This window comes from Hetaerina americana, unplaced genomic scaffold (assembly GCF_022747635.1).
Source record: "Hetaerina americana unplaced genomic scaffold, ioHetAmer1.1.p SCAF_67, whole genome shotgun sequence".
Lineage (NCBI taxonomy): Eukaryota > Metazoa > Arthropoda > Insecta > Odonata > Calopterygidae > Hetaerina > Hetaerina americana.
Genome location: NW_027287283.1, coordinates 1,192,664 through 1,210,000, shown reverse-complemented (window position 1 = coordinate 1,210,000; position 17,337 = coordinate 1,192,664). Strand labels below are relative to the sequence as shown.

The following is a 17,337-nucleotide window of genomic DNA, read 5'->3' as shown; positions in this document are numbered from 1 at the left end:
CTATCTTAAAGGAATACATTAAATTCTTGTATATTTCAATTTTTTTAAATATTTTAAAGTCATTCTCTTTCATATCCAGTAGAAAATACAACATTGTCCAATTGGTTGCATTATTAATATTTTGTAGATTACTGTTTGAGGTAGGTCTTGGATGACCATTGACTAGTCATCACTAGATTTCTTAGCTTCATCTAACAGTACACCATCTGGCACCACTGGCAGTCACACTCTTACTCAGGTGTGTTCGGAAGCAGTGACCTGTGTGAATCACACTTACTCGCACCCTCAACGTTTGCAAGGACTTCTCGTATGCCAGTGACCAGCCAATCACACACAGGAATGGAAAAAGGAAGGGCACAGAATCATGCTCACAGTCACTTAATCACTTGGGCGTGTTAGGTGGCCTAGTGAATCAGAGGTGATGAACTTGTGTCCTTCCCTTATTTATTTTTCATTCCCCTTTGAGATTGACGTGTCCCTGGCATGAAAGGGATCTTTACAAACCCTGAACATGTGTGTGAATGTGATTCACGAGAGTCACTGTAATTTCTTAACACATGCAAGTAATCGAATGGTTGTAAGCCTGTTTCCTTTGATTTATTTTTGTATTTTTTCGTGTGATTGCGGTCCACGAGAGTCACTGTTTCCCAAACACAACCAAGTAATTGAGTGCATGATTTCCAATATTCTGCTAAGTTGTTGCCTTGTTTTTTTTACTTATCCCCCCAGAATAAACCCAGTGCCAATCAAGTTTATGGCCTTGGTTATTTCGTTTTCCCAGCAAAATAAATATTTGCCAGTCTTAAGAAATCGTTCATACACAGGGAATGTATTATTTTCAATTACCTCTGAATACCAAATTAAATTCTTGCCTGAAGTAAAATGATTATTTTTCACTATTTATTTTGAAGTTCTCATGTGCAAGTTTGGGGAATGATAGACTGTGCTTTGACTGGGATTTCATGTTGTATGGCCAAAGATTTTAATTTATGATTTGCTGGTTTACACGCTCATAAGATGTGCTGGTTTATAAGTTCAAGATAGTAGCAGGTGTTCAATAATTACATATTTGTTTGTCAAAATTCAGATTCCAAAAGTTTTCTGGGAATTGACGACCAGTCGAGTCTTAACAATGGAATATGTGGATGGAGCTGGACAAGTGAATGACCTGGAGTACATCCAAAGGGAAGGAATTGATCCGTTCCTTTTATCATCTCGACTTGGAAACATTTACTCGGAGATGATCTTCAAGAATGGCTTTGTCCATAGTGATCCCCACCCAGGCAACATCCTCGTTCGGAAAAGAAAAGGGGCAATACTAGGAGATGTGGAAATTATCCTCCTGGACCACGGTTTGTATGCTGTAAGTCTTGTGACTCATTAATTGCCTGAATAATTCCAATTACAAGAGTGATCAGCTTTTTTTTTAAAGCAGTGTGTATGAATCACTTTCACTGTGAATGTCAATTGCTGATTGAGTTTGGATCATTTTACAAAATTACATAATCTGGTTGTAATGAATTGAGATTGATGAGCAAATTCCCCAATTATGTCTTATTAATGAAATCTTACAGCAGTACTGTAATCTGATTAGATACACATTTTGGTTTAAATTAAGTTCCAAATTTCTATATTTGTTTTTGCCAGCATTTGTTCATGTATGACAAATATTTTTATAAGTGTTAGGATAAATATCAATCATGAATAGAAATTCTCGTAATTCATTTTTTATTTTGCATGTGCTAATTATGTACATCCGAAAGAGATAACATTATCAGTAATGCAGCCCTTATCTGTTTTATTTGTTGTGTGATACTGAAATCTACTTTCTGTTTTCATCCTAAGGGTACCTTGAAACCACCGCTACATTTTCAGTGAAATTTATGAATAGATTTTATTATTGAAGCAATATTTTTAATTTGTTGGATTGCAAATGTAGTTATTCAGCTACTATCTACCATGGCTGACCCTACATTTTACTGGTCACGTACAATTAAAGTAATTGAATTATATAAATTATTCTATTATTTTGCATTACTGAGCATCCTTATTACTACTATTGTGTACTATCTTCTTTCAATTCTGAAACATACTGTTAGTATGGATGTTTTGAAAACGCTCTACTATGGTCTTTTTTATTCTCTTGTATCATACGGTATCATAATCTGGGGAAGTGGGTCATCAACTAAGTTAAATAAAATATTTATTATTCAAAAGAAATTGCTTAGGTCCATGTGCAATAAACCCTATAGAGCCCACTGCAGACCTCTCTTTCAAAGCCTTGGCATCTTAACTGTCCCTAGTGTTTTTATTTATAATTCGATAATTTTTGTAAAAAAGAACATGCATCTATTCCCATCAAATAATGGCACACACGCCTATGGGACTAGGACAAGAAATCACCTGTGTGTAGTGACTGCTAGCATGACAATGATGTCCAAGGGACCTCGTTCTCTGTGCATCCAAATATTCAACAGGCTTCCCATTAGTTTAAAAAATGAGAAATCACTCTCTATTTTTAAAAATAAGTTATATATGTACTTAAATGAAAAATGTTTTTACAGTGTGAACGACTACTTCAATTCTGGGTAATTCTAATTTTATATTGTGTAAATCCTTAACTATATGTGTAGGTGTAATTTTATTCTCTTTTCTCTGGCTAGTAATCCAGTTACTGTACTTCTTGACGTACCCTATACGATTACATAATTGTATGATATTTTGTACCATACTATGTACTTGTCAATTGGGGAAATAAAATTATTATTATTATTATTACTCAGCAGCATAGCTTTGATATGCTGAATCTTCATAAAAATTATAGCTATATGCATGTGAAATAATTTGAATTTTGATGATTGGTAAACAAAATCAAATGTTTCTTATTACCCTACCCTCACAGTTCCATTTTACTCTTGTTTACCTCAATTTTTCAAAATATGAATGCAAAATATAAGAGCAAAAGTTGGAAATTGAAATAAAACCTATTACTGAGTGGGCATGCTTTGTAATCAAATGTTATTCTTGTAGGACTTAACCGATGAATTCCGTGCAAGATACTCAAGGCTCTGGCTGCATATTCTAAATGGTAACACTGTTGGCATGAGGGAAGAGAGTGTGCGCATGGGGATAGCTGGGCCATTGTATGCTCTATTTGCCTGCATGGTTTCCGGTCGCAAATGGGAGTCCATCAACAACGGCTTGGAAGTTACCAAGTTCACTGCCAATGAGGTATTAAATGAGTTCCTCCCCTCTAAATTCAGGATTAAGATTGAGAAAAGTTGAATAATTCCCTGCCGTTTTATGCTTGTGATGCAAAGTTAAATAATTCTTTGTAATTTGGACAATTTTTTTCCATTGATTTTGAAGTAAATAGTTTGGAAAAAAGGAAACCAGTGGCTAAATATCAACTTGGGTGGGGAAATAACTGCAATGGTAGTTCACCATCACACATCTCCATTTAAAAAAGAATTCCAACTCTTTTTCAGTTATATGTATAGAAAATAAGAATTATAGGAGAACATTAAGGTTACCCATTTTAAGTCTTAAAAAAAAAGATCCTTTTTTTGACCTTGAGTTTTGTTACATATCAGTGGCATGACTCTTGGTTAGCTAGCCTTATTTAGCGTTGTCATTAGTTCCAATTTTCTAGGGCCAGTCCTGTTTTTGTAATGAAATGCCCTATTCTCCTGAATTTATTCCCCATGTCCTATGGGAAATCTATGGGCAATGCACAATAGTATGCATTCAAATTTCCAGTCCCAATTTTAAATTGTTTTGGCGATAAGATAGTTTTATTATTAATTATAATAATGGCAATGATCATTTATTCTTCTTGTTTCAGTCAGCTGTATGTTGCTTTATCAATTTCCACTTTTATTAATTTACTATATTGTTCTCGTTCTTGTTGTTGTATGACAAAGAACGTGGTCATGAAGATATGCAAAAAATAGAATTGGAACAATGCACGAAACTACGCACTTGAGTCAAACCCAAATGAAATTCAGAAAAACACACCGAAACATTGCATACACTCTCTCACTGTAAAACAGCTGACAATCAAAATTTATCAGTAAATCTCCACCACACCGTAATAGCACTTGATTAATGGCAGCTTCTTAAGTTCAGTCTTAAACATATTTACAGTGGGTTTATTTTTTACAGTTATTGGCAATTTGTTAAAAAATAAGTGATGGTGAGTAATGGGGACTTTTTTTCAATAAAGCAGATGACTGCCAAATTAAATGTATATTTCGTCTCCCACGAGTGAAGTGACAACTGACTGATGAAAGAGGTAAAAATAAGCCTGATAATTCTCACAAGTAATGCACGATAGAAATTTATATATTTGGTAGTGTCATTATATTAAATTGAAGAGAGTGTGACCTTTTCAGGAGTTCTAATGGAGTTCTAAAGCCACAGCTTTCAAAGACCATTTTTGCATGGAAAAGGCATTAGCTGCAGCACTAGTGTTTGCCATAGAACAGATATAAATGAAATTTGGCATAATATACTAGTGTTAGGACCTCTAAAGATGTAGTGGTAACAAGTTCATGAATCATGAAGGTTCCCATTGCCATTTTATACGATATTATATTCTATACATATTATTTAGTCTACACTGATATGTGAGATTGCCAGTCAAGTGTAGTTCAGTAAAAGTAACAGAAGGAAAAAAGAAGCATTTTGTGGTGGATGCAACTGTAAACTGTCGGGTTGTATTACATGCCTCCATACAGTTTCCCACCATTGATCTCACCTGTTGGTTGGTCACTTCCCCTAATAGCTACTTCTGCCAGGACATAAACAAAAGGGGATTGGCATGGTGCGGTGGCTAACGCACTGGCCTCCCACCCAGAGGACCCAGGTTCAAGTGGTGTCCCAATCCATATGTAGTGTTTTGTGGAGTGCACTTTGTGGGAGTATGCCATCCGTCAGATGGGACGTTAAGCTGCAGACCCCTTGGTGCCATTTGTTAAGAGCGGGGTAATGTCGTTGCCAGGTTTCTCTCCAGCCTTCATCCTTTCCCAGCCATCCCCAATGGCACAAATGACCTCGGCTGTCAATCACCTACCCTAAAACTAAATGAATGAAATATTCAATGAATGTGAAGTCAATAGCACAAAATTTAACTATTGCATCTGCATCTGCCTAGTACCCCGCAAGCCACCGCTAGGGCATGTGGTGGGGGTTGTTAGGCCACCGCATGTAATCAAGAATAAAACCACGTGTAAAACCCTCAAATTCATACCAACCTACGCACACAAAATCGTATATATTCATGCCAAAACCTTTACAACTCACTCACATGCCAACACATATACTATCAACTAACACAAACATGCACCTATTAATGTGGAATTTCAGAAGGAAAGGCATCCTAATTAATTTCATGAAAAGAGGAATAGTAAAAGTGGAAGACGTACTAAAGATCTGTCCTGATGAGCATTTGAATTATCTTAGCTGAAAAGCTATTCATCAGCATATCCTGGAGCGCAAACTGATAGTATTTTATGGGTTAACTCAACCAGAATTACAAAAGATTTTTATACATTCCCAGTTAAAACTAAATTTTTATAATTCTCTGGCCAAGTAATTTTTGGGCAAAATATGGAAATTTTTCATGGTAAAAAATATTTGTTTTGATGGGTGATTGAACCCCAATCCCTCAATTTCCATCCAAGTGCTCTACTCCATTAAGCTGACAATGCATCCTCTGACAACAGTACCTAATTTCTGGGAGCTTTAAAGGAACAAGATATTATGGCAAATTACCATGCAATAAGTGTCACAAATGCTTTTATACAAAGGTGTTTTCCTTTACATTTGTTTAGCATTTCATGCCTTGGATTCTTGATTAATATCTAAATAGAGTATTCAATGCATTATCCTACTAAATCTTAATAGAACTGACTGAATTTCCTGTCCCCGTCTACTTTGATTCCTACCGCCAGTCCTACCCATGGCTCTGTTTCATCCATGTATAGGCAATGAAATAGATGTGGCACTACTCACGGCATGCTTGTATTTTCTTAGCTAATCAGTCTAATAAACAAAGAGATATGCTGAGTCTTGAATTTTGGTTATCTGATATATTGTCTGTTTAAATTACAGAAAGATTCCTTCCAAAAGGAAATTCCTCATTTACTTCCACAAATTACTGATGTCCTGGCCACTGTTGACCGGCAAATGTTGCTTATCCTCAAGACAAATGACCTCCTTCGTGGCATTGAGTACACCCTCAGGACTCACATGAGGTAGGGGTCTAAAATTTTAGTCGAGTAAATTAATTAAGCCAATAAATTGATTTTTCTTCTCAATTCATAGAAAATCTTTTAAAAACATCTATAGTTGATTAGCATCTATTTTGTTTACTTTAATTGTACATATTATGTTGTGTATTACGTGCATATGTTTTACAGGTTATAGAACCTAAATTAGTGGTATATTAAGTGATTTTTCCGGCAAACCAAAGATTAAATGCTATTAAGGAGTTAAATTTTTGTTCCTGCAAGGCCAGCTTTGCAACATAATATTCAGCTAGCTGCATTGACGGGGATTTTCGTTGGTACACATCAAAAACCATTGGGAAAGGTTCATTTTCTGTCCTGTAAAACAGTTATTATGTTACCATTGATTGTACATTTCTCTTGGCAGGATGGTGAAAAAGTGAATGCATTGAATCAACTTAGTGAAGTTAAATTAAAATAATTATCTTTTTCAATGATTTGATTTTCAATTCTGTGCATTCATAAAGAATGTATGACCCTCAATGTATCCCAAGCACATAATATTTAGGGTGGACTCATTTGCCGAGAGAATGTTACATTATGCCATAAGCTCAACGTTAATGGTTTCAGAGCGTTGAAAGTAAATCTTTTAGCATGAATTTTTGTAGAAAAGACCTCAAGGCTACATACAAGTAGCTTTTAGAAGTTAATCTTCTAGTTAATTTCTCCAGTTTCATTTGTCAGTTGTATAAAAAGCGATCTAGTTTGTGAGAATAATATTTGGGGTGTTCAAATGGGTACCAAAGTGTATCCTTTTATTTGGCCGTTCTTTTGTATTTTTGTAGCACTTGTATCTATTTGCAAAAACATATGTGGAAATGAGGCAGACGATATGGGGATAATTTGTCCAGAATGTCACACTCAGAGGAAGTTGAAAAAAGATGGAAAGTCTTAATAAAGTTCTCAAATACTCCATTACTGAATCATCCCACAAAAGTGTAGAATTTTGGGTATTACCTGAAAGCTTGACCTTTTGAAGATAGGCAGCCCAACATATTCAACATTCTCTGCAGCTTTATACACACAAGTGCTAGTTAGTTTACAAAGGCTTTTAGTTCAATTTTAATTACCTTTTAATAATAATAATTTTTATTTGCCTAAGGATTGGTTTACAATAACAATATAGGGTATGTCATAAAAAATAGGAATTCAGAGCATACCAGAACTCAGTAAAACGGCTGTGGTTGTGAGAATGTGCATGGAAGTCTGACAGATGTTGTTGAATGTATGTCACTGTGAATAGGTTATATATGGAGGGGAAAGGTAGGAACCCAAGATCTTGAAAGACTGGGCGGGCAGATGAATTTGGAGGTTTAGATACAATAATGTGAGCAGCCTTTGTGTGCATTTTAAATATGACGTGGGAGAAGGGAGATGAGCCCCAGGGAATGAAGCCATGTGTAATATTGGAGTAGCTAAGGCCATAGTAAAGCATTATTAGCACATCTTTGCTCACTGTTTTCGTCAAAGTTCTTAGGAGGAAATTACCAAGCTTAATTTTCCTGAAAGGCAATTTATATGGGTTTCTTACGTCAAGTTGGGAGTCCAAATAGATGCCAAGAAATTTTGTGAATGTGATAAACCCTATATTTTGGCTATTCACTATTGTTGGAGATTGAGCTCATCATTGTTGGTTTGAATGGGCGGAGAGAAAAATATATTGCCTGCAATTTTCATTGTTCAGTTTCAGACTTTTCTTTGCCCCAGTGTATTACCAGCTGCAAACTCTGAAGTTAATTCATTTATGGAGGTTGCAGAAACTAATATATTGGTATCATCAGAATATAAAATTGGTTTCATCTCACTTACTCTCATTAAAACTAAGGCCAGATCGTTAATATAAATTTATAAAAGTACTGGACCAAGAATGGAGCCTTGAGACACTCTTATAGATTTGGATTTTTATTTATTTATTTATTTACCTGAGGATCTGGGTACATTCATGTTCCAAGATATATGGCACGTCAAAGATCTTAACATAAAATACAATACATTGTTACGTATTCAGAAACTCATCAATAGTGTAGAATAAGTGTAGCATGAAAAAGTCCCTCACTTTGAATTTAAAGGTTGACATTTTTTCTATGCTCTTGATAACCAGAGGAAGGTTATTATATAATAAGAGTCCCATGTTATGGGGGAAAAAGTAGACTTGCAAGTTCTGATGAAGTTCACATGTAGATGACTGCAGGTCCTGGTATAATGATTGTGAATGCTACTGTTAATGGTATATAATGAGATATGGCGTTTAGCATAAACAATAGCACTTAGCATATACACACAGGGAAGAGGGAGAATACAAAGTTGTTTGAAAAGGGGGCGACATGGAGCTCTGAGGGGTGCATTGCACATTAGTCTTAGTATTCTCTTTTGGATTTTAAATACAACATGAGCGCAGGGTAATGGGCCCCAAAAAAGAATACTAAAAATTACGTGGGCATAAAACTCACCATAATAGATAGACATAAGCACTTCATTATTTACGGTTTGCCTGATAGAACGTACCAAATAGCACGCTGAACAGAGTTTTCGGCGTAAACTAGAAATATGGCTTTCCCAGTTTAGTCTACTATCCAGGGTAACACCAAGGAAGGAGGCATTATCACTCCTTGGAATAATCACATTGTCAAAAGACACTGAAATATCTGTCAGAGGCTTATTTTTATTTACAAAGTATATTAAATTTGTTTTTTCCTTATTAATATGAAGAAAATTACGATCACACCACTCTTGCAAAAGGTGGATAGTATTGTTAGCACTTGATACGAGGTCGTTGATTGAAGAGGCAGACACTAAAACATTTGTGTCATCGGCATACAGGATGGGAAGTGTATTAGGTACAGAATTAAGCTTCCTTGGGAGATCATTTATGTATATGAGAAAAAACACTGGGCCAAGAACAGAGCCCTGGGGAACCCCGCAGGATATTATTTTTGCAGGCGATACATGAGATATTCCATCTTTCGTAACCTTTACACTCTGTTACCTTTGGTAATGTATTCAAAATCACTGACTCTTATACTGACTGTATCCTAATGATCTTTTAAATAGGACTGGTTCCACTGCCTTGGTGCCCCCCTTGTTCCATAACACTGCAATTTTTTAGCAAGAATGTTATCATCTATTCGAGTCAAAGCCTTTGATTAAATCCAAGAAAAGGCCTTTTTACCTCCTCCTCATTGTCAAGAGAGGTCAAGATGAAGTTTATGACCTTACATGTGACTGAAATGGCCAACTTGTTTTTCATGCATCCATGTTGATAATGACGTGATAATAAATTATTTTAACTGAAGTGTTTATTATTATTATTAGGTAATCTACCGGTTAACGTATATTTTTGGATGGACATAGTTACTAATTAAATAATTTGTGACTCCCAGCAAAACACAACATCCTACTCTTCATCAGGTCCCCCTTCATCTCCGAGTACTTTCTCCCATCCTTCATCCCGTCCAACATCCCTATCCTGTTCCTTCACTTTCCTTGTTTGCCTAACATTCTCCCCTCAATTACAGTCTTCAACATCCCCCTGCCGGTCAATACCCCCTTCATCCACTTTTCCTGCCTCCATAGGATTTCTCCCAACAAGCCCCTCTCTTCGCCCACCATACCAAGAACTTCTTCATTTGTTTTCTTCTCTGTCCATTTCACCTTCTCCATTCTTCTCCACATGCCTCCAGTCTACGTCTATCCTCCTGCTTCAATGACCACGTTTCCATGCTGTGCATAGCTGCGCTGCATATCGAAGTTTTACGAGCCTTTTCTTAACATCTTTACTCAAAGTCCCCGTCATCAACTCTCTCCTCCTTGTGAAAGCCTCTTTGCCTAGCGCAATTCTTCTCCTTACATCCCTACTACTTTGACCGTGTCGGTTGAAAACACTTCCGAGATACGTGAACTGTTCTACCCGCTCTAGTTTTTGCCCTCCTATTTTAATGTTTAGCTTAGGCTTTTTCTTTCTAGAAAATCGCATAACCTTTATTTTATTAATATTGATTCTCATCCCATACCTGTCGCACTGAATTTCCAATTCACTCAGCAATGTTTGCAACCCCTTGGCTGACTGACAAACTAAAGCTTGGTCATCAGCAAACCTAACTGATTTTACGAATTCCCCGCCCACTTTCATTCCTACCTCCAGTTCTTCCCATGCCTCTTTAATCATTTCCTCTGCATACAGGTTGAACAGCACTGGTGATAATGGGCAACCCTGCCTTACACCTCTTCCTAACACTGCCCATCCGGACTCCCCGTTCCCCACTCGCACCTAGGAAGTCTGAGACATGTACAGGTTGAGTATTAGCCTCCTTTCCCTCCAATCTATTCCTATTTTCTGCAATACACTCATTAGTTTTTCCAAATTCACTCAATCAAACGCTTTTTTCGAAATCAACGAAACAGGCAAATACCTCCTGGTTGTATTCTATATTCCTCTCGATTAATTATCTCATTGCTGCAACGGCATCACGCCTTCCTAAACTTCCTCTTCCCTTCTTAAACCCAAACTGATCATCCCCTAAGTAAACATTAGGACTCCATCATCTCCAGGACTACAGTTTGCACGCATTTGATTTACTGCAGTACCTAACCCATTTTCCAGACATGGATATTTATTTTTTATTTATTTTATTTATTCAGTATAAGTCCGAAAACAGCGCATCTTGGCCTTTACATCGAACTATTAACAACGATAACAATGGTCACATTCACAAACACCCAAGCCCTAGGTGGAAGAAAACTCACCCATGTGGGAATCGAACCCGCGACCCTAGAAGAGAGACTTATTGCTACTTGGGATGTGGAAGATGTTATTATTATAGGTATTAGAGCTGCTTTGTTTGCTATTAAAAATATTGTGAAGTAGTGATGATATATGTGTAGAATTGGTGACTACATTTCTTTGTGGATCGTGTAATTTAAGTGGAATGTGAAGGTTGTCCAAAGCTATTTATTATTCTCCATGATCCTTTTGATTTGTTTTCAGCATATACAATTCTATTATTATTGTAGTTATTCTCAGGTATGGTCTATTAATTTTTATGTAATCTTTTTACAAGCTTTATGTTCCTTCAATAAAGCTGGTTCATGATAGCATTTGATTTTTGCAGCCATTTCTTTGAGACTTCTTGATTGTTGTCTGATTTCATCTATCACCCAGTTTTTTTTATTTGGATGTTTCCACTATTCGTAATCACTGCATTTCAGGAAAAAATATCTTTAAAATGATCGTGAAATTTACTGTTAAATTCCTTGAAACATTCTTCATAGGTCTAATACATCTAATCTATAAACATTCTCCCAAGTCTCATTTTGCAATCTTATAGCAAAATCAAGGTGATTTTCTTGAGAACATTCTCTTTAGGGTGTATTTAGGGTAATGTACCTGGCTTAATTAAAAGGTTGCGAACAATAAATGGTAATCAGATAAGGAATGTTAATTATCAGATAAGGACTGTTTTATGATTGTAAATCTAGTTCAGCATTAGTATGAGGTAATGATTTAGGATGTGTAATTATTGCCACGGGTGATGGAGGACTTTCAAATGAAAGGCTTAGCAAAGTACTTTGTGTTATCTTCCAATTTTTTTATTAATCTATTTTTGTTCACTCTCGAGCGTTCATTGCATTGTCCATTTACATTATTCTCCAATGAAGATGAATAAATCCTGTTCAGTGTGAATGGAGGTCCCTACCCATCCCACAGAGCAACAGTTGCAGTTGGGTCTTTCGTATTTCTGTTAGAAAGGAAAGACTATTGTTGTAGCAAACCTTTCACCTATTTTTTTAGTATTGAGAAACAAGCGTGAGTTTTTGGCTACTTTCTGCTGTCAACTGCATTCTTAAGATGCAATTTTCTATATTAAGCATATTTTATTCCACTAGTGAAAGAGTTTTCGCCCTTTCGAGGTAATTGCATCATAATTAACGGGTAATTTCTTTTATTTTTTTAGGATGGGTGCTTTCAGAGTAATGGCTGAGTTATGTATTAAAAGTTATTACAATGAGCGTCTGGCAGAGAGTAAAAGTAAATGGGAGTCAGTAAGATTGTCAGTTGAACTTTATTGGAGTGTTATGCGCCTTTATGCATATTATGCATTCCTACCATTGATGATTAGTTTGCCTGCACTCCCATCCATGAGTGATGTAATTAAAAATGCTCTTCAGTCTGGTATTGTTCCCGGTGTGTTACTTAGGTAAGTATTTTTTGTTTATCCAGGTATTATTTTTTAATATGCAACTACTGTTAGAAATTCAAATATTTGTTTAAAAAATGTCTTCAATAAGCACTTTTTGTAAAGATTTAATTAACCTTTTAGCACAAAATGTTGATTTCTATATTGAGCTTTGGGCCTTTATTTTATGGTACTATGTTAACTTTGTTGTTATTGGCATTTACGAGGGTCATCCGGAAAGTAGTACCCGTTCGTGAAATAAAGACACAAAAGTAAATATTAACAAACATAAAAAATTTTATTTGAAAGAGGATCTTGTCTGCCTTCTCTGAGCCAAGTTGCGTGACGCTAGCATTGCCTGTGTTGTTTCTGTGATTGTTTACAATGTTTAAAAAAATTGAGAACGCCGCCAGTTGTGAAGTGAGGGCAGTGATTAAATTCCTCAATGCAAGAAACGTTCGCCCATGTGATATTCATCGCCAATTAAAGGAGGTGTATGGAGACAATGTAATGGACGAGTCGTCTGTTCGGCGGTGGTGTCGCAACTTCAACATGGGGAGGGGGAACACACACGACGATGAGCGTTCGGGGAGACCGTCTGTCATTACAGACCAACTGGTGAGCTCAGTTGACGAATTCGTGAGGAACGATCGGCGCGTCACAATTGATGACATCTGTGAGCATTTTCCCAATGTTTCTCGAACAATTGTTCATGAAATTGTTAAACACCATCTGCATTATGCAAAAATTTGTGCAAGATGGGTCCCTCGCGTATCTCAATGAGCTGGCGGCGAAGGACTATGCAGCAGGAATACAGAAACTTGTCACACGTTATGACAAATGCCTTAATTTGCTTGGAGATTATGTTGAGAAGTAGTTTAAAGTATCCTCTTTCAAATAAAATTTTTTATGTTTGTTAATATTTACTTTTGTGTCTTTATTTCACGAACGGGTACTACTTTCCGGATGACCCTCGTATTTTGATTTTTCATGTCTGAGATTATTCCAGAACATTATTCTCCGCTCCTTCCTGAGCTTAGAGAGAATTTCATGTATTTTAAACATTCATTTACCTCTGTGTTTGCTGAATCATCATGTCTCTTTTCCTCATTGCAGTTAGCTGGGAATGCTGAACACGTGAGAAACTGTGATGTTCCTCTAAAGTGTTGCCATGCTCATTGAAATAAGTATCAAATGATTTGGTGAATGGAGTCCATTGTTTCTCAGTGAAATAGCTGCACATTTTGTTTTAAATGAATATTTTTTATTCCCCCAATCTTTATTACTGTTGAATTTTAAGCTGAAAGTGAAATGGTGCCAATTTCTCCTAGTGAGTGTTTGAGGTGTTTTTATTGATAAAGTTGTGGTTTAGCATACACTGGTGAAACAACTGTCTGACTAACCTGGTAGGTATTGCTGTATTTCATGGATTCATACCTCATCTCTTGAAAAATCACATATTTATTCTGTTCAATGCATCAGGTATATATTCCACGATTCATTTCATATACTTGTGTGTGTGGTTGAATTCATCTCACATACATATATGATAAGAATTGAACCACATCATTGGCTGTCACATTTTACAATTATGCATTCCAAAAGCTTGTGCAAAAATATGAACGTGAATTAATATAATACTGGCCAAAAGTTTTACTATCCAGAGTATGGAGTTGTGATTTGCTGATAAGACTATGATTTTATCATTTGCCAAATTTTTGGTGGTTTTTGTTTCTTAAATATGTAATTGAACCACTTCTAGTATCTTTGTCAGTCAGGAATAAATACAGTTCTTCAGTCATTTAATCAACGTGGACTTGAACGGTATTCACAGTTGACTTACTAAAATGTGTATTAATAGACCACCACCAAATGGCATCATCATCATATCAGCATCACCCATTTGTGGGTGGAATGTTTGAAGTGGTCAAATGCAGGGTTCGTCCGGAAAATAAGTGTACTGAGCTCAGGAAAAAAAATTTATTACACTTTTACATATCTTAAGCTAATATTCCTCAAAATAGGACCCTTGTGAGTCGATACACTTGTTCCAGCGGCGTTCCCATTCCTGGAACGCTCCCGCGAAGGCATCACCGGGAACCTCTCGAAGACTCGTCGTCGACCTCTTCTCTGCCCTCCACGAACATCTTGTGCCACCGAAAGATCATGTTTCTGGACATGGCTGACTCCCTGTAAGCCTGGTTAATCATACCGACAGTTTTGGTAGACGATTTCCCAAGCTTTACCGCAAATTTGATGGAATAACGCTGCTCCAAAAACTTCGGCATCGCGTTCCGTGACGTGGGTCGAAGCGTGGAGGTTCGCGTTAACAGAGCTCCTCACTACACCACAGCTCAGAGCCGATTGCCTTTTTCAGCATCGCTTGCCAACATACCCCCCTCCAATCACAGCCCGTCAGAGCGGTGCTGGGCGCGCCTGGAGCGGCGCGCCCAGCCCAGGAGTTAGTACACTTATTTTCCGGACGAACTGTATGTGTTCCGATGCTTATTAGAGGTTCCACCAGGACTTCCATGGCTCAAGTGCATGAAATGAAACAAGTTTTGGTGCATGTGTGTGAATGGTTAGTGATGCACCCTTTATGCTGATTTTTCTCATGTCTGTGCAAATGGTGCTTACTCTTTCATCATACCTAAGCCACTCGAGCCCTTAAAAACAAATTCTAGCTCAGTAACATAGTATGTATTTGCCAACTAACTTTGATATAACCATTATGTATTAATTTGGTATTAACTAATTGTATTGACTTCCCACACTGAAAGTCTCTATTTAATTCACCAGGGTGATAAATTTCTTGTTATTAATTTCAACTTTAGTGTCATGAGGAGAACACAGTTGATGCAGAACACCATCTGTCAGATTGGATTGAAAATTTTTTTAACTTGGTGCCCTTCATTAAGGGTTGTAGGATGGCAGTGCTGGGGTTTCCATATTTCTTTTTCTGTCTATCCTGACTTGCCATGATTAGCTATCTTTCCTGCTTGTGCTTGGGGCAAAAATGACCTCTGTAGTCACCTATATGCCTCCTCCGCCAAGACTAATAGATGGAGATTCAGGAAATGCTTCATGTGTCCTGTTTTATTGTGTACATTCTCAGAGGTTAACTCTGTGGACTTCTGTCATAATCGTTAATGTGCCAAAGCACAAGCACACGGGCACCTCTCACACCGGTTAAAAACTAGGTCAGTAAAACTTGCCTATTTAAGATGCATCTTCCTTAGATAGGGATATTTGTTCTAACGTTTCTTATTTTGCCGGTGACCAATTTCTGAATGCTATATTCATAATTTTAATCTATATTTTAAGTAAATTGCCAACTGAACGTTCAAGAGTGAGCTGCTTAGCAGATAACTTCCTGAGGACCTTCAAATATCCTATATTGGACGTTTGATGTGAACTTTTAGTCATTTCTGAAAATTAACTGGTTCCAAAGTGGCAATTAGTGTTTTAGAGTACTCATTAAAGCCTAAATAGTTTTGTGGAACCATTAGTTCCCAAAGTCAATCACTCATTCATAACTCTGTACTCGCTTATATTTTTTCCTGTGTTGGTGGTGCTACGTAGAATTTCCAAAAATATGTTGGCATTTGTGACAGCAGCTGTATTCTTTTCTAAAGAGTCCTTTATTTCACTAATTAAATGGTTTTTCATTATGAATAAGGAATATGCCGGTTAATTTATTTGACTTATTTCTGTGCCATCATGGCTCTATTATGGCTCAATATCATAAGTTGTAATGAAGAAGGCACAGTGAAGTAACACCTCCCCAATGGGAAAGTTTGAATCAGAGCGGATAGTTTGGTTGGCAAAGGCGAGGTCACTTATAAAGTTTAGGGAAACACTGAGATATTATTCCGCCCAGGAAGTACCAAATAAATGAAAATATTAAGAAGCAAACTTCAGTTCTGATGTAATCCAATGGTGCACGAAGCTAGTTCTGAAGGCAGTATTTCATTAGAATGTAGATAAATGTTGAGAAGCAAATCATTTTCTTTGGGCATTGGGTCTAATTTACTGAGGAGAAACTGGCATGAAATGCACTTTTTTGAGGTTGTATTGAATCACCCGGTTACAATTCTGGGGACAATAAGGGTACAAGTCTGATTTCCGTTTCTCAGGGAATTTAATCAGAAACAAAGAGGTAATAAAGAGTCGGTAGTTGTTTCTTATTCAAGGCCATTGTCATTTATACCAATGAGATAGAGATACTGTAAATAACATTCATTTTTTCATGGACACATGACTTTGTTCATCTATGGTTGAAATCATGTTTGTAATTCTCCCATACGTTGTTGTATTACCATTGTTTGTTATTTATTAAAAGATATTTTGACATTAATTTTGCATCAGTCCTTTTAAATTCATACCCTGATGTTGGTCTGTTCCTTTTTCCTCTTGCAAGGTTCAATCAAACAAAGAAAGAAGGGCGGGGAAGATGGATCATTTATTCATTTCATCATGTTATGATCCTATTTATTTAACTTGAAAAAAAAAGTCATATAAGTAGTAACTCTTAGTTTTAAGTAATTGCCTGCGTATATCGGTTGATCACAAGTTTTCATGAATGCTGGTAAATATTTGGTCTGTCATTCCCACATTTTTTTAAGCATACCAATATCCAAATAATTCATCGTGTAGAGCTTATACTGTGTCAATTTCTAAGAGCACACTCATTTCCTGTTGTTAAAAATGGGGCGTATAGTTTTTCCTAAATCTTAATTGGATGCACAATCAACTGTACAGATGCACACATTACTGTGAGTGTTCAACTAATTGATTATGTATAAGGTGTGTGTCATACACAGTGGAGAATATGTTTAACTACATATTAAATTTGATTTGCATCATCTTCTATG

The 17,337-nt window shown here is 36.6% G+C and overlaps 1 protein-coding gene across 1 annotated transcript in view; it reads left to right on the top strand.

The window, feature by feature from the left end:
• Positions 1-16,807, top strand: part of Adck1 (aarF domain containing kinase 1) — a 34,501-nt gene extending 17,694 nt beyond the window's left edge. The window contains exons 6-10 of the mRNA XM_071594682.1: positions 1,088-1,363; positions 3,031-3,231; positions 6,115-6,257; positions 12,242-12,484; positions 13,580-16,807. Coding sequence (XP_071450783.1) covers positions 1,088-1,363; positions 3,031-3,231; positions 6,115-6,257; positions 12,242-12,484; positions 13,580-13,583 — 867 coding nt within the window. The 3' untranslated portion in view covers positions 13,584-16,807. The remainder of the gene's footprint in view (positions 1-1,087; positions 1,364-3,030; positions 3,232-6,114; positions 6,258-12,241; positions 12,485-13,579) is intronic.
• Positions 16,808-17,337: the final 530 nt, after the last annotated feature.